The sequence below is a fragment of the Schistocerca nitens genome, chromosome 7 (genome assembly GCF_023898315.1).
Source record: "Schistocerca nitens isolate TAMUIC-IGC-003100 chromosome 7, iqSchNite1.1, whole genome shotgun sequence".
NCBI classification, from domain to species: domain Eukaryota; kingdom Metazoa; phylum Arthropoda; class Insecta; order Orthoptera; family Acrididae; genus Schistocerca; species Schistocerca nitens.
Window position 1 is genome coordinate 388,347,095 of NC_064620.1, and position 25,786 is coordinate 388,372,880.

Consider the following 25,786-nt stretch of genomic DNA (forward strand, 5'->3'; position numbering starts at 1 on the left):
TGAGGAATATCTTCCATTGTAAAAATTTTGACAAAGCAGAAATAGTTGTCACCACAGAAGCAGACAGGTAGTGTACCACATACAGAAACTTAGAATAAGTATTAGTTACAACCAACCAGTAGAAATTCAAAAAAGTCCCACAAAATCTACACGACTTCATTCTCAAGGCAGCTGTGGATCCAGTTACAGTGATAAGGAAGCATGGGAAGCTGCCTGATGGGTGGTACATTGTGGGCAGGTTGCAACAACTCACACTATTTCCTCATCAATGCATGACCAGAAATCATATTTGCATCCTAATGCTTTTGTACTTGACACACCCCAGTGGTCCACATGTAAAAAAATGCATAACCTCATGCTGGAATGCAGATGGAACTACAACCCGAGGCTCTGTATCCTCTGTAGCAAACAGCAGCACTCCAACCCAAACAGAAAAACAGTTTTGTTGGTTGGTTGGTTGGTTGGTTGGTTTGTGGGACTGAAGGGAACAGACTGCTAGGGCCATTGATCCCTTTTTCCAAAAACTGCAAACACCCACAAAGAATAAAAACGAACAATGGAGATGACGAAGGATGATACAGGACAAGAAAGACTGAGACAAAGACCAGACAAAAGGAATTAAAAGCACACAGAGTGTGACACTGGTTGGCCAACCATAGAGACAAAAAAGGAAAAGCCAACCACCTAGAAACACACTAAAAAACCCAGACTAAACCGTAGGCCAAAGGCCAGACTCAACACAAAGAATGACAAACACTTAGATTAAGTGATAAAAGCCCCCTGCCTGTATAAAACGCAAAACTAAGCCTGCCATGGCAGTGTCATCTGTTGAAAGGACAGAGAGCATATCAGGAAGCGCAAACGGCTGCCGGAGCACAGTTAAAAGGGGACAGGCCAACAAAATGTGGACAACCGTCAAAGCCAACCTGCAGCGACATAGAGGCAAGTCCTCATGGCGCAGTAAATAACTGAGCGTCAACCAGATGTGGCCAATGCAGAGCCGACAAAGGACGCCTGATCCCCTGTGAGTGGCTCGCATGGATGACCGCCACACATTCTTCGTCTCCTTGATAGCACAGAGTTTGTTTGGTGTGGTCAGGTTGCACCAGTCAGTGTCCCAAACTGCGAACACTTTGCAGCGGAAGGCTGCTTTAAAATCGGTCTCCGGGAGGCCAATGTCCAGAGATGGTTTACTGGTGGCCTGTTTGGCTAGGAGGTCAACTTGTTCATTGTCCGGCATCCCAACATGGCCTGGGGTCCAAATGAAGGTCACTGAGCGTCCACTCATGTAGAGGGCATAAAGATACTTATGGATTAACAATACCAAGGTATGCCTAGGGAAGCACTGGTCAAGGGCTTGTAGGCTGCTTAAGTAGTTACTACATATGACGTAGGACTCACCAGAGCAGGAGCAGATATGTTCAAGAGTGTGATAGATGGCAACCAGCTCTGCAGTGAATACACTGCAGCCAACCAGCAAGAAGCGTTGTCCTGTATGGTCAACGTGAGTGTAAGCAAAGCCAACAAGACCGTCGACCAGGGAGCCTTCAGTGTAGATGATGTCTGAGCCCCCAAACTAGCCAAGAACAGAGAGGAAGTTCTGGAGGAGGACCCCAGGTGGGACTGAGCCTTTGGGGCCAAGCAATAAGTCCAGCCAAAGCTGCGGCTGAGGTATTGTCCATGGAGGGGTATGGAAACGAGTCTGCAGGAAAGGTGGTAGGGGGGAAGCGTCAAGGTCATGAAGAAGTGACTGGACACAGACAGCTAAGGGATTTCCAATTCTGGGCCGCCGTTGCAGGAGACGGGGCGCCATGGTGTTGAAAAGAAGACAGTAATTTGGGTGGTGAGGTGAACTATGGACATGTGCGGATAGTTTGCGAGCAATAGTTGCTGCAGGAGCTGCAATGGAGGAATGCCCACTTCTACAAGGATGCTATTCACAGAGCTAGATCGAAAGGCTCCTGTAGCGAGGCAACTCCACAGTGGTGGACATGGTCTAGTAGATGCAGTACAGAAGGGGCGGCTAAACCATACACCATGCTTCCGTAATCAAAACGGGTGTCCAGAACCACTTGGTACAACCGCAGTAGTGTACGACGATCAGCACCCCATTCAGTGTGGCTCAGGCACCGAAGGAGATTGAGATGCTGCCAGCACTTGTCTTTAAGCTGATGAATATGGGGAAGCCAACTTAAGACAGGAAGTGGAAAGTCTCCACTATGTCTAGTAGTTGGTCATAAGGTAAAGTGCGGGATGGGGGTGGACGGTACAACGGTGACAGAAGTGCATCACACAAGTTTTGGCGGCCGAGAACTGGAAGCTGTGATTGAGAGCCCATGACTGTGTCTTCCGTATAGCTCCCTGCAGACGGCATTTAGCTACAACAGTAGAAGAGGAGCAGAAAGAAATACAAAACTCATCAGCATAGAGGAGGGGAGAGACTGACGGTCCTACTGCTAGTGCAAGACCATTGACAGCTATTAGAAAGAGGGGGACACTCAGGACAGAGCCCTGTGTGATCTCATTCTCCTGTGTATGGGGTGCGCTATGGGAAGCACCAATACGAACTCTGAAAGGGCGGTAGGACAAAAATTTCTTTATAAAAATCGGGAGTGGGCCCCGAATACCCCATTCATGCAGAGCAGCGAGGATGTGGTGTCGCCGAGTGGTATCATAGGCCTTCGTGAGACCGAAAAAGACAGCGATGAGGTGTTGTCGCCGGGAGAAGGCTGACCGAATGGCAGACTCCAGGTACACCAACTTGGCCATGGTGGAGCGACCTTGACGAAAACCGCCCTGGGATGGAGCCAGAAGGTCCCGAGACTCAAGGAGCCAACTCAACTGCCAGCTCACCATGGGTTCGAGCAACTTGTGAAGAACGTTGGTGGGCTAATGGGGCGGTAGCTGTCTACCGCCAGTGGGTTTTTGCCAGGTTTCAGAATGGGGATTACGATGCTTTCCCGCCATTGCGATGGGAACTTATCTGCAACCCAGATATGGTTGTAAAGATCGAGGAGGGATCGCTGGCAGTCCACTGAGAGGTGTTTGAGCGTCTGAAAGTGGATGCGATCGGGCCCAGAAGCTGTAACAGGGCAAGCGGCTAGGGCACTTTGGAATTCCCAGTCACTGAATGGAACATTGTACAATTCAGGGTGGCGTGTGTGAAATGAAAGGCTTTGACGTTCCAATCACTCTTTCAGGGAGCGGAAGGCCAGTGGGTAATTCACAGAAGCGGAACTCTGAGCAAAATGCTCTGCTAAGTGGTTTGCAGTTGTGTTGGAGTCGGTACAGTCTGCACCATTCAGTGAAAGCGCAGGGACGCCAGCGGGGGCCCGAGAGCCATAGAGGCGCCTAATCTTGGCCCAAACCTGCGATGGAGAGGTACAGAGGACAGTGGTGGACACATATCTTTCCCAGCACTCCTGCTTGCGATGGCGAATTATGCGGCGGGCCCGCGCACGCAGCCGTTTAAAGGCGATGAGGTGTTCTATAGAGGGATACCGCTTGTGACGCTGGAGCGCCCGCCTGCGATCTATAATTGCCTCAGCCATCTCAGACGACCACCAAGGCACAGTCCTCCGCGAAGGCGACCCAGAAGAACAGGGAATAGCAGATTCTGCGGCAGTAACGATGCCGGTGGTGACAGAGTGAAGCACCGCATCAATGGCGTCATTTGAAAGAGACTCAATAGTGACAATGGAGGAGAACAAGTCCCAGTTAGCCTTATTCATAGCCCATCTGCAGGGGCACCCAGAAGAGTGACGCTGTGGTAGTGACAGAAAGATTGGAAAGTGGTCACTATCGCACAAGTCGACGTGCACACTCCATTGGACAGACGGTAAGAGGGTAGGGCTGCAGATTGAAAGGTCAGTGGCTGAGTACATGCCATGCGCCACACTGAAATGTGTGAAGGCACCATTATTTAAAAGGGAAAGGTCGAGCTGTGCTAATACATGCTCAATGGTGCCGCCTCAGAATGTCGCCACTGATCCACTCCACAGAGGGTTATGGGCGTTGAAGTCGCCCAGTAACAGAAAAGGTGGTGGCAATTGGGCTATCAGTGCAGCCAGGACATGCCGCAGTACATCACCATCCGGTGGAAGATACAGACTGCAGACAGTAATAGCCTGCGGCGTCCACACCCGAACAGCGACAGCCTCTAAAGGTGTTTGTAGAGGGGCAGACTCGCTGTGAAGGGAGTGAAGGATGTAAATGCAGACGCCACCAGTAAGCTGCCTGGTTTCTATAATAACCCCGATAGCCACGGAAGGGCGGGGGTTTGCATCGGCAGAAACCAAGTTTCTGGAAGAGCAATACAGAAGAAAGGGTAAAGGCCGAGAAGTTGTCGGAGCTCACCAATATTGTGGAAAAAACCGCTGCAGTTCCACTGGAGGATGACACTGTCCATGGCCGAGAAAGGCGTGAAGGGACTGAGGAGGCAAATTATGCTGCTGGGTCACCTGCTGTCACCGATTGAGTACTGACAGGAGCGGGATCCATCAAGTCCGAGGGACTGGCGAGATTGAGGTCCTCAGCAGACATAAGAATCTCCACCTCATCGTCAGACACAGAGCTTGTAGGTAGCGGTGGAGTGGATGCCTCCGTAGGTTCCTTGGTCTTAGGGGTCTTCAATTTCACTTTCTTGCACTGTTACCTTGGTTGCCCATGCTGGGAGGGCTTCTTGGAGTCAGTCTCCGGGACTGAAGACGATCGCAAAGCTCGACGACCAGCGACCTGGGGCTTCTTCAGCCACTGGTGGGTGTCTGCTGTGCCTCTGGTAGGAACCTGGGAAGGGAGTGACCCAAGGGATCCCTTCCTAGGGAGAGAATGCAAAGAAGACTTACGCTTCTCTGGCTTAGAAGTGGGGATCGGTGTCCCTGGTGGTTGAGGGGGTGCTGCTCCTGAGATTTGTGGTGTGGGAGCAAAAGGGAGGGAAGTGCCCCCCACCATCAAGAGGGCAGGTGTGCTCCTTCGACTCTGAGAGCTGACTGTATATGGTGCAGCTGATGGAACTGTAGCAGGAGTGACAGTGGCGACATGAGATGATGTCATACGCACAGGATGAAGACATTCAAATTTCCACTTAGCCTCAGTGTAGGTCAGTCGGTCCAGGGTCTTATATTCCATTATTTTCCTTTCCTTCTGTAGAAAATTACAGTCCGTCAAGCAAGGGGGATGGTGCTCTCTGCAGTTGACACAGATAGGAGGCGTGGCACATGGAGTATCAGGATGGGATGGACGACCATAAACGCGACATACGAGGCTGGAAACACAGCAGTAAGACATATGGCCGAACTTCCAACACTTGAAGCACCACATCGGGGGAGGGCTATATGGCTTCACATCACAGCGGTAGACCATCACCTTGACCTTCTCAGGTAATGTGTCACCCTCAAAGGCCAAGAAGAAGGCACTGGTGGCAACTTGATGATCCCTCAGACCCCGGTTGACGCGCTGTACGAAATGGAGACCTCGTCGCTCTAAGTTGGCGTGCAGCTCGACATCGGCCTGTAAAAGAAGATCCCTGTGGAAAATAATACCCTGGACCATATTTAAGCTTTTATGGGGCGTGATAGTAACTGAATCATCCCCCAGCTTCTTACAAGCGAGCAAGGCTCGTGACTGGGCAGAGGATGCTGCTTTTATCAAGACTGACCTGGACCGCATTTTGGACAAGCCCTCCACCTCCCCGAACTTGTCCTCTAAATCCTCTACAAAGAACACAGACACAAAGGATTCCCCATCAGCTCTGGTACAGACGAGAAACCGGGGCGAATACGTTTCGCTGTGGTTCATAGCCTTACATTCCTCCCATGGTGGGCAAGGGAAGGGAACAATTTGGGGTCATACATGTTAGCTTTGAAGTGCGCCCTCGAACGCTTAGAGACTGTTGGTGGTTGGCCACCAGCAAGAGAAGATATCCCACGCTTCATTGCGTGTCATCCACCCTGATGCCACGTATTCCAACCAAGGGCCCTCCCTACGTGCGCCACTCAGCCACAGCAAGGGCCACCTGGCAGGATGGCCATTGCCGGGAGTCCTGATGCCCCAGGGAGATGGGCATCTACTCCTTGGCATACACGGGGAGTTAATGGTGCAGGCATCAGATGAACGATCCCTGTGTTGTCAGGGGGCTACAACCAACAGGGTACATGGCGACCCCACCACTATGGACTGGTTACCGTGCTGGTATTAGGTGCAAGGAAGTCCATGGTCGTCGTCTCCGCAAAAAGCAACACTGCACAGTGAGGAGTGTAAATTGCACCCAGGAACGTATCCTCGCCCAAGAGATGGAGAACGAGCGGGACAGCAATGTGATGACGTTAAAGTTGGCTAGAGGTCTCAATGCACGATGGACAAAATGCACCATGTAAGGCGCCCTTCCCCAATTGGCTCGCTCTTTGAAGAATTTGAAAAGATGGAGGTCAAACCCGAGAGGGGACCATCACATGTATGCCGAAACGTTTGAGACTCCTTTTAGTCGCCTCTTACGACAGTCAGGAATACTGCGGGCCTATACTTACCCCCAAACCCGAAGGGGGAAAAATACCTTTGTGAAAGGCAGCATCACTAGCATATTATTGAAACAGGGGCTGCGCAAATTGCATAGAAGGTGCAAAATTCAATGGTCTAGTGCCTGAATAAATTAAGTTAATATTCTGCAGGTGGTACTCTCGTTGGCCGTATTCGTGAAATATCTTCCAAATAATTACGTGACCTGTGGTTATAGCACGCGCCACTGACGCCTACTGCCTGCAGGTGTAATTTTAATACTTTTATCATGGAATCCCCAAATATAGTGTTCTCATATTACACCTTTGACTGACATTGTACTCAGAATGGAGACTTTTGATGTTTCAAAGACTCAATAAAGTGCAGAAAAATGTACTGTGGTGAGGATTCCCGATAGGAACCCAAAGCTCATAAATATAAAAGTCTTCTTTTCCAGTGACCCTTGCTTCACCATAAAATGATCATGCCTGCGGACTAAAAAAGTCTAGTTCATGATTCGTCTAGCACTTTATATGTGAACAAAAACTGGTGAGGTGCACTGAAGCATCAGTGTAACAAACTACGTGTTGGCTACAGTATATTGCATACAACGACAGCTTCGTTTATGCTCATGTATGATGCTTCAGAATGGTATATATTAGATTGGTGCACAAGTCCATAGCGTTTTTATTTTGCATGTTGGTATTCCGGTTGCAATGGGTTTATTTATCAAAAAATGTTTCAAATGGCTCTGAGCACTATGGGACTCAACTGCTGAGGTCATAAGTCCCCTAGAACTTAGAACTACTTAAACCTAACTAACCTAAGGACAACACACACATCCATGCCCGAGGCAGGATTCGAACCTGCGACCGCAGCGGTCGCGCGGTTCCAGACTGTAGCGCCAGAACCGCTCGGCCACCAGCGGCCGGCCGGTTTATTTATCGATTGTCATTTTTTATTTGTAGTTCACTGTTGCTATTTGAGTTTACATTGTCATTTTTTCATTTGGAGGTAGTAAGTGGAGGTGTGGAAGACAGAAAATGGAAGGCCCAATGGAGAAATGGGAACATTTGCGACGTTTTCTTTTGTTTGAGTTCAGTGAAAGGGTGACAGCAGCAGAGGCAGCCAGAAAGATTTGCTACGTTTATGGGGATAATGTCACTGGACAGTGCAAGACAAGAAAATAGTTTTCTCGTTTTTAGGAGGATCGTCTGGACATTAGTGACTGTCCACATTCAGGAAGGCCTTCGGGGATTGATGAAGAGTATTTAAACGCATTAAACCAGAATGATCCACGTCACTGTACTCGACAACTGGCAGGTGTGATTAACTGTGATCGTTCCAGCAGCCTGTGACGTTTGTATGCTGTGGGGAAGATTCAAAAATCGGTTGTATGCGTCCCGCATGCTCTAAGGCAAAATCACCAGACACAGCAGGTGGCCATGTGCGCATCTATACTTGATCGTCATCAATTAGCTCGTGAACAACACTGTATTGTTACTGGAGACGAAAAATGGTGTCGTTATGCTGACATAAGGAAAAGAAAGAAATGGTTGAGTCCTAATAAAGCAGCAACTCCCCGAACAAAGACCTACGTGCATCCACAAAAGAAAATCTTATGCGTCTGACGGAACAGCGACGGTGTGGTGTACTTGCCCGAGGTGTAATCATCACTCCTGACATTTATTGTCGAGACGTCTTGCAGACGCACTCTAAGAATAACGACAAGGAAGACTGTCAAGAGATGCTACTGAACGACAACGATTGCCCATATTCTGCTGGAATGACAGAATACGCAGTACAGGTTGGTGGGTTGGTTGGTTTGTGGGGTTGAAGGGACCAGACTGCGTCGGTCATCGGTCCCTTTTTCCAAAACTTCAAACACCCACACAGAATAAAAACGAACAATGGAGACGACAAGAGATGACACAGGACAAGAAAGACTCAGACAGAGACCAGGAAAAAGGAATTAAAATCACACAGAGTGTGACTGGTTGGCCGACCATAGAGACAAAAAAGAAAAAGCCAACAACCAAGAAACGCACTAAAAAAACAGTCTAAAATCGTAGGCCAAAGGTCAGACTAAACACAAATAAAAGACAAACACTTCAATCAAGTGATAAAAGCCCCCTGCCCGAATAAAGCGCAAAACTAAGAGGAGTTTGGAAGTCATTCCACATACATCTTATTCACCTAATCTTATGCCCTCAAATAGTCACCTTTCTCGTTCTTTATCGAATAAGCTTTAATGAATCTCCTTTCGGGATGCAAAAGCGCTCCGATCATGGCTCGACGAGTTCTTTGTCTCGAAACTGCGTGATTTCTACAGTCGCGGAATGGAAAAGTTACCGCAGCATCAGCAGACTGGTGTAAATAGTGAAGGAGAATATGTTATCGATGACCAAAGCCTCTGTTATGTGTATCTGTTGTGTTTATTAAACTTATAGAAAAGTGCTAAGAACTTACGCACCAATCCAATATCTAACAAAAAGCTTATCCTTTGTGTGACACTGCATGTGTCATAATTTATTGGTGAGGTCCAAAACACTCGGTGTTACATCCTCCTATAGTTCGCTGCACTAACAAGAGCTTACCTTAAGATCTGAGCTGTCGATGGAAGAGGGGGGAGGGGGGAATCATTAGATGAACGTCGGCCGAAGAACCCGAGACAGAAGCCAATAGGCAGTTTGTCATACGAACATGGCTGAACAGATTTTTAAAAATATTCTTAATGCTGTTCATGGGATAATTTTATGCAGTTACCTATAATAGTAGTTCACAAAATGCAATCACAGAAGTAGATGAGTAAAATCAATACATTGTCGGTTCGAAAAGAACTGTAAATCAGTTCAAATATAAATAAATCTAATACTAACATAAAATAGTATTATCGCCGTATAATTCTACGGTAACACCTAGCTTCAGTTAGATATAACATAAAACATATGAAACAAGCGGACATGCTACACAGACTTTAGTTAACATTCCTTCTCACAAAGAAATGTGCTCTGCGACACACTGTTGGCAGTACTGTTCAGTTTGCCTCTTGAAATACGAGTACTATTTCTCCAGACATCCAAATAAAAATATCGTTAAGTCCTACCTTCAGCTAAACATTACGTTTTAGTGATAAGTACAGTCGCTGCGTAAGGGTGACGTGAATGTAGTACGCCCTGTTCGAATGTTCAAATAATATGTGACTCTTATCATATGTTTCAGATCTACAAGAATCCGCACTGCGCATTGTGCAACCATGCCAAAATGAAAAGTCTGCACTGCTGGTCGGATGACGGCGTGATTGGGAGACAGAAGCCCGAGTTATCATTGATCACATTGCTGAATCTCTACTGGAGTATTGGCGACAAAAACTGCCGTCCACCTACGCATATCTACGACCCACTGCATGAAGTATGTCAGCCTATAGCTGATTCTTGTCCTGAAAACACAATTTATGACAATGGTATATGCGTTGGAAAACAAACGAACGGAACCAACTCTACTCTGGGATCAACAGATCTTAAAACATCATGTGCAGTTATAAGTCTTCGCAGCGAAGAATTTATCGTTCTCAATAACTCTATCCAGTTGGCCCTAAAGACTTCCCATCAGGTGATACCAGAAGGTCAATACGAACTCACTGAGAATGGAGACGCCAAAGTTTGCTACAATGCCATTACTAGCCTCCCCCATGTTCAGGATAGCCTCGTCACCATTATTTGCCTTTCTTTGTCGGTCGTTTGCCTCGCATTGCACAATGTAATTTACTGCATGCTTCCAAAATTGCAGAACCTTCCTGCTAGGAATCTATTCTCCACGTCCTTGTCCCTTTTCTTTGCCCAACTTATTTTTCTAACTGGATTGAGCCCAGTGCTACCTGTTTCCAAGCCGGTGTGCGTTGCAATAGCAGTTTCTATACAGTACTTTTTTCTCACGTCCTTCTTCTGGATGAACGTTCTGAGCTTTGATGTGTGGAAAACATTCGGGGGTAAAACGCTTTCCTACGGATCAAGAGGCAATCACTGGAAGTATGCTATTTACGCGTGGGGCACACCAGTGTTAACAATTTGTTTGTCTATGTTTTTCGAATACGTAGATATTCTACCTGTGCAGTTCCGGCCTAATTATGCACAGTTGAGAACATGTTGGTTCGGTAGTCAAGAAGGTCTGTTGATATTTTTCGTCGCACCAATGTTTGCAGTAATTCTTATGAATGTAGCATTTTTTGGTAGTACCGTATACAAACTCATTAAAAACGACGAGAGTCGACACTTTGCCACGAACGCTCCTCAGAGAGGATCTGTGACGGCGGGAGACAAAAACAAATTCCGTATGTCTCAGAGGAAGCCCAGCTGCAAAACCGTTCAAATTAGTCACGTGACTGGAAAGAGAGATAAAATTCAGTTTTACTTATACCTGAAACTATTCGTTATTATGGGACTCACTTGGCTTTCGGGAATTATTGCCATATTATTTAACTTGGACATTCTTAGGTACATATTCGTTATTTTTAACGGACTACAAGGGGTATTTATATTTCTAATGTTTGACTTCAAGTGTAAAATTGGCGGGATGCTTTGTGGGACACTGTTTAGGCATTGTGTTACGCAGCCTGACAACTCCACCAAAAGCAATAGCACTTCCAGAAGCAACTTGAACAGTGTCGAAGCTAAACATTCTTGCTTGTAGTAGTGGATTCCGTGATAATGAGAACGGATTACTGCTCTGGGAAATCGTACCGAACGTACTGTATGCGGTTATCAAGTTATTTCATGTTGAGAATGTGGTAATGTCACAGGTATTGTGCACATTGTTGACTGATAATATGTGAATCTTTGCAGCCACATGATTTTTTCTACATTACAAGATGTTACCCATCCTTATTGAAGTAATATACCGCATAATGAATAGATACTGGGAACCAAAGACGATGGTGATAGAAATGGGTAACGTTCTCGTCCATAATACACTGCAATCAATTATTGAACGTGAAGCTGTAATAGACATGGTGTTAGCTCAATTTTGTAGAACGAAGGAAAATTTTTCTGTGCTCTTTTCATTGAGGTGGTTGAGTATTAGTGTGGAACGACGTTGTGTATGGGCGCGAAAACTGAACCAACGATCAATCATTTGTACAGCGGTCTTTTCAAATAGTTCAGAAGTTAGTCTCTGAGCTATCCGATTAAGTGGGAGTTACAAACAAAATTCTCTTTACAATTGAGAAATGGTTGTTATAGAATTCAAGACGAATTCTGAAACTGTGAGAGTAAAACAACTTCGTTATTCTAAGAAAATACAAATGGGCATTCTTGAGAGAAATAAGATTCTTTAACGTGTGTTGCTCTAGGTCGGATATGTGATGCATCTGGCTGTTAGAGTCACTAGCGTAACTAATAAACACAAAGGATTCACTAATGGAGTGAGGAAAGTGTGCAGCATAGCTCCTGAGTTAGGACATGTAAAAGCTATCATTCATTGAATGGGACAGCTTGACTCTTGTCGACTTAAAGAAGAGTTGAACAGTCTGTTCCCAGAACGTCTTTGTCAGTGCTAGATAATCCGTACCAGAGTTCTGGGCTCAGTCCAGGTGAATAGCTATTGATCGGAGTGCAGCGCGATGGATTGGTGATATCCTGGAAATGTAAACAGCGAACTACTTCTGCTTTCTGCACGCTTCCTTCAGCAGTGCGATATCGTTGTCCAGCATGTTCTTGTTGTGTATGCCGTAGTCATGGAGGCTCACGTCTTCCATATTGCCTCCATGGTGCTATGCTCGGAGTGGACATGGCAGTTATTGTTTCCATTAGTCAGGCTAACTCATTGCAAATGCTAAACAGAGTTTGTATTTCGTGTGACTCCTGTTCGGAGAGCCTTGTTGGATATTAAAATATATTTCATGCACAGAGTACTATGAAAACATTTGCCCAAATAAGCGAAAAGAAGGCTGCATTAGTTTTAGACTTTTTGTGATTTTGATTTCTAATATGAAATATTTTCAGTATTCTATAGATTTTGCATCCTGCTTATAGGGACTCAGTAAATGGCAGACGGTCAATGAGCAGCTTTTACATGGACTGCCTTTCAAATTAAAGGTCTTTCTTCTTACTCCTCCTGGCTCAGGTGGACCAGTTGTGACTGGCGGTTCAAATGTCTCTAAGCACTATAGGATTAACATCTGAGGTCATTAGTCCCCTAGACTTAGAAGTACTTAAACCTAACTAACCTAAGGACAACACACACATCCATGCCCAAGGAAGGATTCGAACCTGTGACCGTAGCAGCAGCACGGTTCCAGACTGAAGTTCCTAGAACCGCTCGACCACAGGGGCCGGCAGTTGGGACGGAGCGACCGCCATTTATTCCTCCTCCAATGGCGTCATCTGGATGCGGCATGGAGGGGAGAGAACACCACTTTCCCAACCGTTGTCGGTTTAGCAGACCTTTGTGTCATTATTTCTAATTCAACTAGCTCCTCAGCCGGCATCACTAGGCTGAGTGCACCCTGTTCCTGTCCTCTCACCAAGTGAAAGTATCTGCCAGCACCATAAACTGAACTAGGATCCTCCACATAGCAGCGACCCAGGCTGACCTCCGGATGCAGAGTCTTCATACTAGGGGTACACAATATATGTAAAGACGGTCATATCATCACTATTATTAAATCGTTTTGAAAGTTCTACGGTCACAGCCAGAAGTAGGTTTCTTGTATTTTAATCGCGAAAATACTCATCATTTTGGGCGAATTTTTTGTTGGTTGTGTATCACTAACGTGTTTTCTCCAGAAGGGCGCAATACTGGCACATGACAGCGAAATACCAGAGTGATGGGTCCAGTTGTATAAGTGCCAGAGAGAGGCGTTGTGTCCAATGGACTTCTGTTAAGAAGAGACTTCGCCGACCCTCTGCAGTCATATCTCATCACAGAGCTTTTCTCATTGCACCTCTCTGACCTGTCCCTCTTTTAATGAGTATGATGCAGAGTAGTCTGTCTCTTTATACCAATGGCCATTATGTAATGGAAGTAAACGTGGTCGACTACTGTGGTGCCTGGTACTCTGGGTGGGTCCCACTTCATGCTGCAGGCTTTTGAATCTCGTATCTCTGAACGGCTTTTAAAATTTTATTTCTGATTACTTTTAGATTATCTGCTATTATGAGTTCAGACTCATAGTTGAGCTTGAGTAAAAAGGATAGTATTCTCTGGAATAGACTGGATTTTGCCTGAATGTGAGATTTTAACATGGTCTCGAAACCTGTGGTCTATGACGTTGGGCATAGAGAAACTGACAGGTACTAAAACTCTGAGAATTTTAGCTTGATGATATATCAGAAGAAAATCCACAGTAAGTGGATACCTACAGTACTAATTTTTCTTGTTAAATGGGGGCAAGTTCAAAAAGCATTCTTCAGATAATAGCCAAACTCATTGTCAATGATGACAACATTGGATAGACGATTATATCTGTTTTCCAAAGTTGCGCACTAGGTCATGGTAGTCATTCTTGTCTGATAGTGGCCCTTTCAGCTGATAATTGATTAATAAATAAAGTAAATACTTTAGAGTGCTAAGAGTTTGTGTTCTACATTTTATGAATTATTGTCTCAAACAGTGATGGAAAAAAATCTGTTAAAATGTAGAGTATTGTAATCACTGAAGCATATGCTGAAAGAAACGACTGAAATTATTTTTACAACACTACTGTAAGAAAATATACTTCTAGGCTATTACATAAAAATGAATGACAGTCATTTTTATCAGCTTTATCAATCATAAGACAGCAAAGAAAAAGTAACATTAAGTAGGGAAAACTTTCCTAATGTTTTGGATAATGTCATATTTAATTTTGGGCTTCTAGGCCATCATTAGCTGAAAAATTAATCGAATCAAATACTCACTATAACTGAAATATGGGCCGATATTCCAATGTACATACAATAGAAGAATAGATTCTCACTGTGGTGTAATTGGAATACCTTACAAAGAAAAATTATTTTTCTTAGTTTAAAATCACTGCATAAGTATTAATGTTTTTACTATCTACCACTGTTCTGTTTGAAGTCTCTGACTTGTAGTCCCCAAAACCATTACAAACATTCTATTTTTTATATTAATAAACTTCTCATCCACACATTGTCTCTGCTGGACAGTCTGTTTTAACTCAAAGAAAGATTCTTCATCTATACTGTTAGTTTAGAGTTTTTATTGTGAGTCAAGTGAATTTATTAATTTCATAGACCATACAGGTCTATCACATTGAATTTTGTCATGAGATGGAAAATCAAAAGCAGTGGATGACATTCATTGTCCACTATCTGAATGCACCCTTTAACAGGGTCGAATGTGGTTAAAGATGGGTAACATTGGGCTGCCAAAAGCAACAGTACTGACAAAAGTAATATTAAGACATGTTTACAAACATAGGTTATAAAGAAGTCCAATTATCAGTAATATTAAAATAAAATTAACAACTTGGCTCTTGTGTGTCCTCATGTTACTGCGTCAAACTGGGAAGCATTGTTACACCCTAGCTGCAGTAGCCACTAAACTATGTTTATATTTTTGCTACTTACTAAATTATTATCGAAAATTTATAGATATGTATTACAACTATTTGTATGTCTTGAACATGAGGGCGAGATGAAATAAATCCCTTTGGATCTCACAAAGCAGAATAACATACATTCCAGAGACTGATGTTTCGTTAGTGATAAATTTACGCAAATTTATTCATTTACATTGTCATTTGTTAAGTTACAATATTTTTTATTAATGGTTTGTGAGCTTTAATATTTTCAGAAATTTAAACTGACTCTTGTGTTATGTGACTATGTTACTTATGACACAGTGCAACTGTAGAACAATAAAATGTATAAAGCCAATTGTCTTACCTCTTTGTTGAATTTCAGCGCTACTTACATTTCGTTGCTACTTACAGTCATTATATCTTAAATGAATTACATGCACTAAAATAAAATGAATGAAATTCAGAGGAGAGGACATCAGTTAAATGCATTGACATTATACGTATTCAGAAGTGGTCACTCTCGTATGTGGAAGTATCCATCATCAGAAATGAAAAATTATTCCGGACCAGGGTATGCTGCTTATTACAAACTGTCACCTAATCGTCAAGTAAATGAAGTTGTTAACAGAAAAAATATAAGCTGTAGATGTTTCTTTACAACAGAGAGCTTTAACAGGATAGAGAGGACCTGCAGGCAACAAAAATCGCTTTGAAGCTAAACTGGTCTGTATAAAAGTAAAAAATAAATACTAATTGTTGCTGATGATTTAAATATAAGTTTTCTTAAAAACTCTTCAAGTAAGAATTTATTGCGGTTAGTAACATTATCATTCAACTTAATTCTTAATTTAAACTTCTCAATTTAGGTAGGTAATTGCTAAAAAACAGCCACGGATATAATATTTTTGTGTAAAGGTCTAATGAGCAAAACTGTGTTACAAAACAGTAGTGAATGGCTTCTCAGACCAGGACATGCAGTTCCTTTTGTTAAATGTTTAGCTATACTGACCCGGGAACAAAATCTACTAAACAGGAGATAACGAGGCTTGTCAATGGGTCAAAAATTGATAATTTTAAGGTCAATGAGTCAGATGCGGTTTTTGCAACTGTGAAATACTTTCCTACGTTATAGAAGCGAATATTAAATTTGAACTAATATTGCGAAAATATTTTGAACTTGGATAGCTTGGAATGAAAATCTTTCTGTTTATTGCAAAGGAAAACAACTGATTTTCTAAAACATTCTCTGACATACCCAACTTGAAACAGGTCACGTTGACCAAATTAAATGTGTAAATGTGTGTGAAATTTTATGGGACTTAATTGCTAAGGTCATCAGTCCCTAAGCTTATACACTACTTAACCTAAATTATCCTAAGGACAAACACACACGCCCATGCCCGAGGGAGGACTCGAACCTCTGCCGGGACTTGACCAAATCATATGCAAGTGACGTATATGGGAAGGCAGTAAGATCCGTTGGCTTTCGGTTTGGCAGTATTTGACAGCCATTTCTAGGTACAAGTAAATGAAGAAAGGCAGCGCGTTTTTGTTATTAAGTAACGTCTTTATCAATTACTTTCGTTTTAATGTAATCTACGAGTAATTGCTGATGTTTGATACTAACGACAAAAGGATTCTGTAGACAGGGAAAGAACCTGTTCTTGGGCAACTACTTCTATAATGACCAAAAGACATTAAATTATCTTCAAGCACATGTTTTCAAGCAGTGGTATGAAGAAAATGATAGTAATAATGACAGTAATAATATTATTATCCGGTAACTTCACACTTGACTGTGGGTTTTCCGAACTAGGAAATTTGCTGAATTAGTGAAAATTTCAAAATGACTTTACATCGAGGTTATGACGCCTAGAAGAGTGTTTACATCCTGCTGACATGAGAATAGTATAATATCCGCGTCAGAAGCTTGCTTCTACTTAACCATTTAATAGACTCGCATTTTTTCCACCATGACTAATTTTGTAAGTTAAGCACATCATCCGTTACAGCACACACTTGGAGCTAGGAAATGTGGCCACAATGGTCTGGTGGAACGAACTATCACAGATGCAATGTGTGGGTACAGGCATTTACTTTTAAGAGGCACAAACAGATTTACTTTACCTCTGGTAACCTCAAGAGAAAGACGTTATAACCCAGAATGCGCAATAAACATCACATTCCTTTATTACCAACTGGGCAGAGCTGGTTTACGTTTGGAAATGACATAGGCGGAAGTCAAGGTAAACAGAAATACTTTCCCCAGTAAACTTACTTACATTAGAAAATTTTATTATATTTGATGAACCAATAGCCATTTAAAGGAACAGGGCTCTTATTTTACTTGTTCTTGATTTAACAAAAGACGTTGAAAAATTTCGTGCTGGAATGTGAATCGAATTCGTATCTCCTCTTTCGAGGATCTGAATCTCTCGGAACAGTATAGTTCAATCATTTCGTTCCTTTTCTCAAGACTGCAATCTTCTCTAGGTCTCCTCCAAAGGTAAGTATGTGGGTCCGAATCCTGATCCAGTACAAAAATATTCATGATTTCATTTTAAGCCCTATCACGTGCACACCGGCCTGCTAGTGAAAAATAACGTGCATTTTTAATGTCCGTTCATGTTTCCAACAATCGCAATAGGTGTCATTATTTCTGGTCAAACACGCACACATCTTACTGTTGGTGAGTAAATAACTGATACTTAAGCTATATTCGTGGATGATAAAGAAGGACCGCGGATGTGAGGTTCGATTGTCGCTCAGGCACAAATATTTGTATCCTTATTTTAGATTCAAACACCTAGCAGCTGGTTAGAAAAACCGATACGTAACATTTGATTTTACTTAGTTAACAATCCGATTACGTGTTGGGTTCGTATCTCCATCGCAGAACTTCACATCATGTGCTCCACCTTTAAATGCATGCACACTTTGTTATATTAGAATGGAGGTATATCAGACATCTTTCGTGGTTAGTTAACAGGGACGAAAGTATCTTCGTAAGAGTCCTGGTTTATTACAAAAACTGTCGTCTTTTATTTTCAAGTTTAGATTTGGTTACTGATATAAGCGAAAATTTCGGTAATTCATGACTCTTCATGGCTAGTCAGCAATATGATTTGATTTGATTAATACTTGTGCCATAGAACAGGAATACGACATTTCGTAATGATGTGTAACGTGTCATTCTAATGAAAGATTTCTTTACATACCATGATTCAATCTCTTTACAACAATTTTTTTCTCTGTCTCTCTCATACTTCTTTATATTCATCTCTCTCTCTCTCTCTCTCTCTCTCTCTCACTCACTCACTCACTCACACACACACACACACACACACACACACACACACACACATTCTTTTTTTTATTTTTATTTGTTTGTTGTGCTCGACTATCGGCCAGGCACGAAAACATCCGTGAATGAGTTTCTTAGTTTAGGGTAAACTTACGAAAGAAATATAAAAACAACTATGGTAGTTACTGATGTATGATGCTTGGTTTGCAATCAGTTCTGAGTGTTATTAGTAACTACACTCCAGTCCCTAAACCAAGTTACAGAAGTGCGAATCAGACGCATTACATATCCAGGCTGTGGTAGCCATGTCTTTGAGATGTCAGATATGGTCACTTCCCAGCCCGCTGTAGGAACTCATCGGTTTGTCTTTGTTGTGTACATAGTTCCGCGTAGTCAGCGCGTACACAACTTTCCCACTAGAGCGCGCCCCGCTAAGCACAACAGCGCAGGCGCAGCGCTCGTCAGTCTCCGCACTACAGGATGGCGCTGTCTTAGAGATGGACCAAATTCTGCTTCCGCCGATCCCCGTATTAATATGTCACGCAGCCAATCAGATTGCTGCTAACATAGAACCTTTTCTCCTCGTGGATCACACTCGCGCAGTGATACCTGAATGCGCGAGGTATTATAACGAGTGTACAGACCTCAAATTAGTCAATCTGCATTAGTCTGCATTTGTCTGTACCAGTCTATAGTCAAGTTTCGGTCTGCGCCTAATAAGATTATCATATTCCTGTACATAGCCATGAAGATAAATGAATAGACACTTTGTCAAGTATCAGAGATATGTGAGAATAAGATTAACGTACCAAGACCAAAGCAACTTCGGATTGTCAATTGTAAACAGCATCCAGAATCAAGTTAAGTAATTTCTATGCTTTTTATTATTTTAATAAATGTGTGTGAAAATTAATCAAGTTCTGTTTAAAGTTGGTCACCGTCCATCTGCTACTCTAAGCGTGCAAGTGGCATTTCTATCGTCTGACCTAACGGCAGAAGATAAACACGCCACGATAAGACCACGAGACATATTGCTGACACTCGCCTACTTCGTTAGAGCGACAAGTCAAATAATCTGATGGTGTGTGTACCGAAGGTCTTACAGTGCGCACACCAGTCTTCTTCCTGCTGGTACTGTAACTGAGATTTGGCAACAAGGCAAGGTATGTTTGGCAACTCTGTGATCGACGAGTTACTTCCTGGTGTGCAAGGAATTAAGCCTCAAAGTTCACTTGATTTTTCCTGTCATTTCCATTGAATAATCTGAGTTACTATCGCTTGAGGTGTAACAAAAGATTCTAAATTTACGGTTTTCAGCCCAGAAAAGTCGCTGCTCGTGGAAATCGCAAGTAATCTCGTCCTTTAAATAGCGGTTTACGAGTTGTAGGCACTGTTGGACTCTTAATAGGAAGCCAAGAAATATACCTCTGTGGTAACGTGCTGACCTGTATATAGCGTTTGTTGTGAATTGCGGTTCCAGTCTCGCCGACTGCAACATTTTTATCCATTCTGTGAAAGAGCTACAAGCATTCAGATCAAACATTGATAAGGAAATTGCAAGAAAATACTTTCGGCTCATAGTGCAATGGTGAAAAACTTACAATGCTGCACAACAAGTAACACCTCCTTCAGCTGCTGACAAGCAAATTTTGGGTTTCTAGGAATACATAACTTTATTTATGAAATGGAACATTTGCATACCTCTTGAGTAAGAAACAGCATACCAATTAAACACAGACTCAATCGAAATCTAAGTGAGTAGTATTTTACTAATTCGTGCCGATAGTCACGCTTGTGTACAGATACTCAGTTGTATTAAAACAGACTTTCGTCTTAAGATTATCGTGGGTAGTTTTATTTCATTTCTTGTAATACAGTGCACAATTTTCGTAAGGTTTCTTTTAGTGCTGTTAAAACATGAGAAATTAATCATCAACGATACATGAGAATTCTCTGATGTTATCTATAACAGTCTAACACTGCACAACCAGTTTATTGATTACATGCATGTAGGAAACTTATTCTGAGTTAAAGCTGTCAAACAAGGTTTAAAGAAGAATAAAATGCCTGTACCACACGACAGCTAATGTAGAAAATACTTTTCTGACGTATTTTGTTACGATGCGCTCTCCCCATACATAATACAAAAGTTTCGAGATGCATCTGCTGCCTGGCCGTCTATTAAACCCGAAAAGAACAAACTTCGCAGAAGTTAGCCCTTTTTCCACATGCAAGTAGCTGACACGTAGCTACAGCAGCTCTAGAAGTCAGCAAGAATTCCTCCAGAACTTCCGCTTTCCACAGTGCTGTGAGATAATGCCTCTGGCTGGATCTAGGCTTCAGGCAGACAGTTACAGCTCTTCTTTTGCACTGCACGAAGTTCTCCACAAACAGATAGCGCAACAGTGTAGTTCAAGTGGAAAGGAACACTTCCTATTTAAATTTCTGCATCCTTCACTGTTGGCAATTCTGTGTAGGTGCCAGTTACATGATTGTTGTTGTTGTTGTGGTCTTCAGTCCTGAGACTGGTTTGATGCAGCTCTCCATGCTACTCTATCCTGTGCAAGCTTCTTCATCTCCCAGTACCTACTGCAACCTACATCCTTCTGAATCTGCTTAGTGTATTCATCTCTTGGTCTCCCTCTACGATTTTTACCCTCCACACTGCCCTCCAATGCTAAATTTGTGATCCCTTGATGCCTCAGAACATGTCCTACCAATCGGTCCCTTCTTCTCGTCAAGTTGTGCCACAAACTCCTCTTCTCCCCAATTCTATTCAATACCTCCTCATTAGTTATATGATCTACCCATCTAATCTTCAGCATTCTTCTGTAGCACCACATTTCGAAAGCTTCTATTCTCCTCCTGTCTGAACTATTTATCGTCCATGTTTCACTTCCATACATGGCTACACTTCATACAAATACTTGCAGAAACGACTTCCTGACACTTAAATCTATACTCGATGTTAACAAATTTTTCTTCTTCAGAAACGATTTCCTTGCCATTGCCAGTCTACATTTTATATCCTCTCTACTTCGACCATCATCAGTTATTTTACTCCCTAAATAGCAAAACTCCTTTACTACTTTAAGTGCCTCATTTCCTAATCTAATTCCCTCAGCATCACCCGATTTAATTTGACTACATTCCATTATCCTCATTTTGCTTTTGTTGATGTTCATCTTATATCCTCCTTTCAAGATACTGTCCATTCCGTTCAACAGCTCTTCCAAGTCCTATGCTGTCTCTGACAGAATTACAATGTCATCGGCGAACCTCAAAGTTTTTACTTCTTCTCCATGAATTTTAATACCTACTCCGATTTTTCTTTTGTTTCCTTTACTGCTTGCTCAATATACAGATTGAATAACATCGGGGAGAGGCTACAACCCTGTCTCACTCCTTTCCCAACCACTGCTTCCCTTTCATGCCCCTCGACTCTTATAACTGCCATCTGGTTCCTGTACAAATTGTAAATAGCCTTTCGCTCCCTGTATTTTACCCCTGCCACCTTCAGAATTTGAAAGAGAGTATTCCAGTTAACATTGTCAAAAGTTTTCTCTAAGTCTACAAATGCTAGAAACGTAGGTTTGCCTTTTCTTAATCTTTCCTCTAAGATAAGTCGTAAGGTTAGTATTGCCTCACGTGTTCCAACATTTCTACGGAATCCAAACTGATCTTCCCCGAGGTCCGCTTCTACCAGTTTTTCCATTCGTCTGTAAAGAATTCGCGTTAGTATTTTGCAGCTGTGACTTATTAAACTGATAGTTCGGTAATTTTCACATCTGTCAACACCGCCTTTCTTTGGGAATGGAGCCGGCCGAAGTGGCCGTGCGGTTAAAGGCGCTGCAGTCTGGAACCGCAAGACCGCTACGGTCGCAGGTTCGAATCCTGCCTCGGGCATGGATGTTTGTGATGTCCTTAGGTTAGTTAGGTTTAACTAGTTCTAAGTTCTAGGGGACTAATAACCTCAGCAGTTGAGTCCCATAGTGCTCAGAGCCATTTGAACCATTTGAACTTTGGGATTGAAATTATTATATTCTTCTTGAAGTCTGAGGGTATTTCGCCTGTCTCATACATCTTGCTCACCAGATGGTAGAGTTTTGTCATGACCGGCTCTCCCAAGGACATCAGTAGTTCTAATGGAATGTTGTCTACTCCCGGGGCCTTGTTTCGACTCAGATCTTTCAGTGCTCTGTCAAACTCTTCACGCAGTATCTTATCTCCCATTTCGTCGTCATCTACATCCTCTTCCATTTCCATAATATTGTCCTCAAGTACATTGCCCTTGTATAAACCTTCTATATACTCCTTCCATCTTTCTGCCTTCCCTTCTTTGCTTAGAACTGGGTTGCCATCTGAGCTCTTGATATTCATACAAGTGGTTCTCTTCTCTCCAAAGGTCTCTTTAATTTTCCTGTAAGCAGTATCTATCTTACCCCTAGTGAGACAAGCCTCTACATCCTTACATTTGTCCTCTAGCCATCCCTGCTTAGCCATTTTGCACTTCCTGTCGATCTCATTTTTGAGACGTTTGTATTCCTTTTTGCCTGCTTCATTTACTGCATTTTTATATTTTCTCCTTTCATCAAATAAATTCAATATTTCTTCTGTTACCCAAGGATTTCTATTAGCCCTCGTATTTTTACCTACTTGATCGTCTGCTGCCTTCACTACTTCATCCCTCAGAGTTACCCATTTTTCTTCTACTGTATTTCTTTCCCCAATTCCTGTCAATTGTTCCCTTATGCTCTCCCTGAAACTCTCTACAACCTCTGGATCTTTCAGTTTATCCAGGTCCCATCTCCTTAAATTCCCACCTTTTTGCAGTTTCTTCAGTTTCAATCTGCAGTTCATAACCAATATATTGTGGTCAGAATCCACATCTGTCGCTGGAAATGTCTTACAATTAAAACCTGGTTCCTAAATCTCTGTCTTACCATTATATAATCTATCTGATACCTTTTAGTATCTCCAGGATTCTTCCAGGTATACAACCTTCTTTTATGATTCTTGAACCAAGTGTTAGCTATGATTAAGTTATACTCTGTGCAAAATTCTACAAGGCGGCTTCCTCTTTCATTTCTTCCCCCCAATCCATATTCACCTACTATGTTTCCTTCTCTCCCTTTTCCTACTGACGAATTCCAGTCACCCATGACTATTAAATTTTCGTCTCCCTTCACTACCTGAATAATTTCTTTTATCTCGTCATACATTTCATCTATTTCTTCATCATCCGCAGAGCTAGTTGGCATATAAACTTGTACTACTGTAGTGGGCGTGGGCTTCGTGTCTATCTTGGCCACAATAATGCGTTCACTATGCTGTTTGTAGTAGCTAACCCGGACTCCTATTTTTTTATTCATTATTAAACCTACTCCTGCATGACCCCTATTTGATTTTGTATTTATAACCCTGTAATCACCAGACCAAAAGTCTTGTTCCTCCTGCCACCGAACTTCACTAATTCCCACTATATCTAACTTTAACCTATCCATTTCACTTTTTAAATTTTCTAACCTACCCGCCCGATTAAGGGATCTGACATTCCACGCTCCAATCCGTAGAACGCCAGTTTTCTTTCTCCTGATGACGACGTCCTCCTGAGTGGCCCCCGCCCGGAGATCCGAATGGGGGACTATTTTACCTCCGGAATATTTTACCCAAGAGGACGCCATCATCATTTAATCATACATTAAAAATACATATTTCTTCTCTACCAAGTAAACGTTAGGTTGAGCCACAATAAAGTCAGGAGTGGCGATATGTAGAAACACTAAATTTGGTTCTGAACTGGGATGCAACTTAGACCGCCCTTAACGCGGAAATTGATCTCTTCGTGACAATACAGCTCGACTACAATTTGTTGTTTGTTCAAAAGTGCAGATTCCTCAACATCTCCACATATTGCGCGTGAATGGGTTCGAATCCTGGTCTGGCACTAAAGTTTTCATTATGTATTATCAAGCTCTAGCATGAGAACACCTATCTGCTGGTGAATAATAATTTTGATTTTTAATGTATTTTCAATTGTTGTCAACACTAACGATATCTGACGGTTTCGACTCCTAGTGAGACACAGAACTATTTGCGAGATCACTGTAAGTTCAAGGATGTTATTCCGAGCTGCTGGTGGAGAAAAATTCGGTAGCTGACGTCTCTGTGTGTAGTCAACAACGATATGAGAGGGGTTCGATTCTCAGTCAGCACTGAACTCTTCGTCATATTATTTCTAGTTCAAACATGCTCACATGTCGCGTCTGGTGTTACAAACTCATATTTAACGTTCGTTTTCTTTAGAATATAACAGCGATAAGTGCCGGGTTGGAGTCTTGGGAAGGAAACAATTAGTGTTTCGTCATTTCAGTTAAAACATCTAGCTACTGCAGAGAAAATCCGATATGTCACAGTTGATTATGCTTCGATAACAAGCCAATTAGGTTCTCGGTTCGAATCCGTGCCGAACACAAAGCTTTACCTCACGGAATTTCAAATAAGTTACTGGTGAAGAAGCAATATTTAACATCTCTTATAGTTCGTTAACAGGGACAGTAGATGCTGCGTAGGAACTTATGTCCGTTAAAAATGTTCACGTTACGTAATTTAAAGTTGATATTTGCTAACTGATACTGTCTAAAATCGAGGTATATCACTCTCTGTGTGCCTAGTCAGGAATGACTGTTAGTTTCCGTCAGTCAGGAAATCTTTACTTAGTCTGCATGACCTGGGTTTGAATACATATGCAGAACGAGACAGTTCGTCGTGTCATTTGAAGTTCATACGTATTCTCAACTAGCAGCTCGTGAATAACTTACATTTTTAATCATTTTGTGGTAAATAATAATTACGGTAAGTTACTTTAAAGAGGATTACATATCTGACGTAATAATGTGAGGGGTAACATTTCAGGTATGTCATTTATTGTAATAAATGTGAGCTTACAAGCCTTAAGGACAGTCTTATATGTAATAAGGTGTTCCCTGATATTTGTAGTATTGTGGTATTGCTTTACAAATTGAGTTATTGCGATACAGAGCAGTGTTTCCTAGTGGTGACATGTTGGAACCATTTTCAATAGTCAAACGACTAAAGCGATGAACGATTAGAGGACCTGCTAGACAGCTGCGTTATGCGGGCTATATGCGAATCAGGCGAAATGCAATTCAGGTCGTTCGGATACTTTTGAGCACGACTGTACGTTCAGTGGTATATATGGATACTCTCTGACAAATGTGTTGCAAATAGCCGATACTAAAGACATAATACATTAAAATCACATACCTGATGCTGATTTGTAAGATAATTCTTTACGTACACTGTAGAGCATGCAGAGTGAGGAAAATTTTTCATGATAACGTTATGAGAGTGCGACCCTCAGGAGTCGCAGATCGAAAGATCGACTACACATCTAACACCTAAAGAGATTCGTTTAATGGATGTTAACCACTTTCATAACTCTG

General features: G+C 42.5%; 1 protein-coding gene across 1 annotated transcript in view; it reads left to right on the plus strand.

Moving 5' to 3' along the window:
* LOC126195656 (uncharacterized) overlaps positions 1 to 13,676 on the plus strand; it is a 175,932-nt gene extending 162,256 nt beyond the window's left edge. The window contains exons 7-8 of the mRNA XM_049934280.1: positions 9,715 to 10,152; positions 13,632 to 13,676. Of these exons, the coding sequence (XP_049790237.1) occupies positions 9,715 to 10,152; positions 13,632 to 13,676 (483 nt within the window). The remainder of the gene's footprint in view (positions 1 to 9,714; positions 10,153 to 13,631) is intronic.
* The last annotated feature ends 12,110 nt before the right edge of the window (positions 13,677 to 25,786 follow it).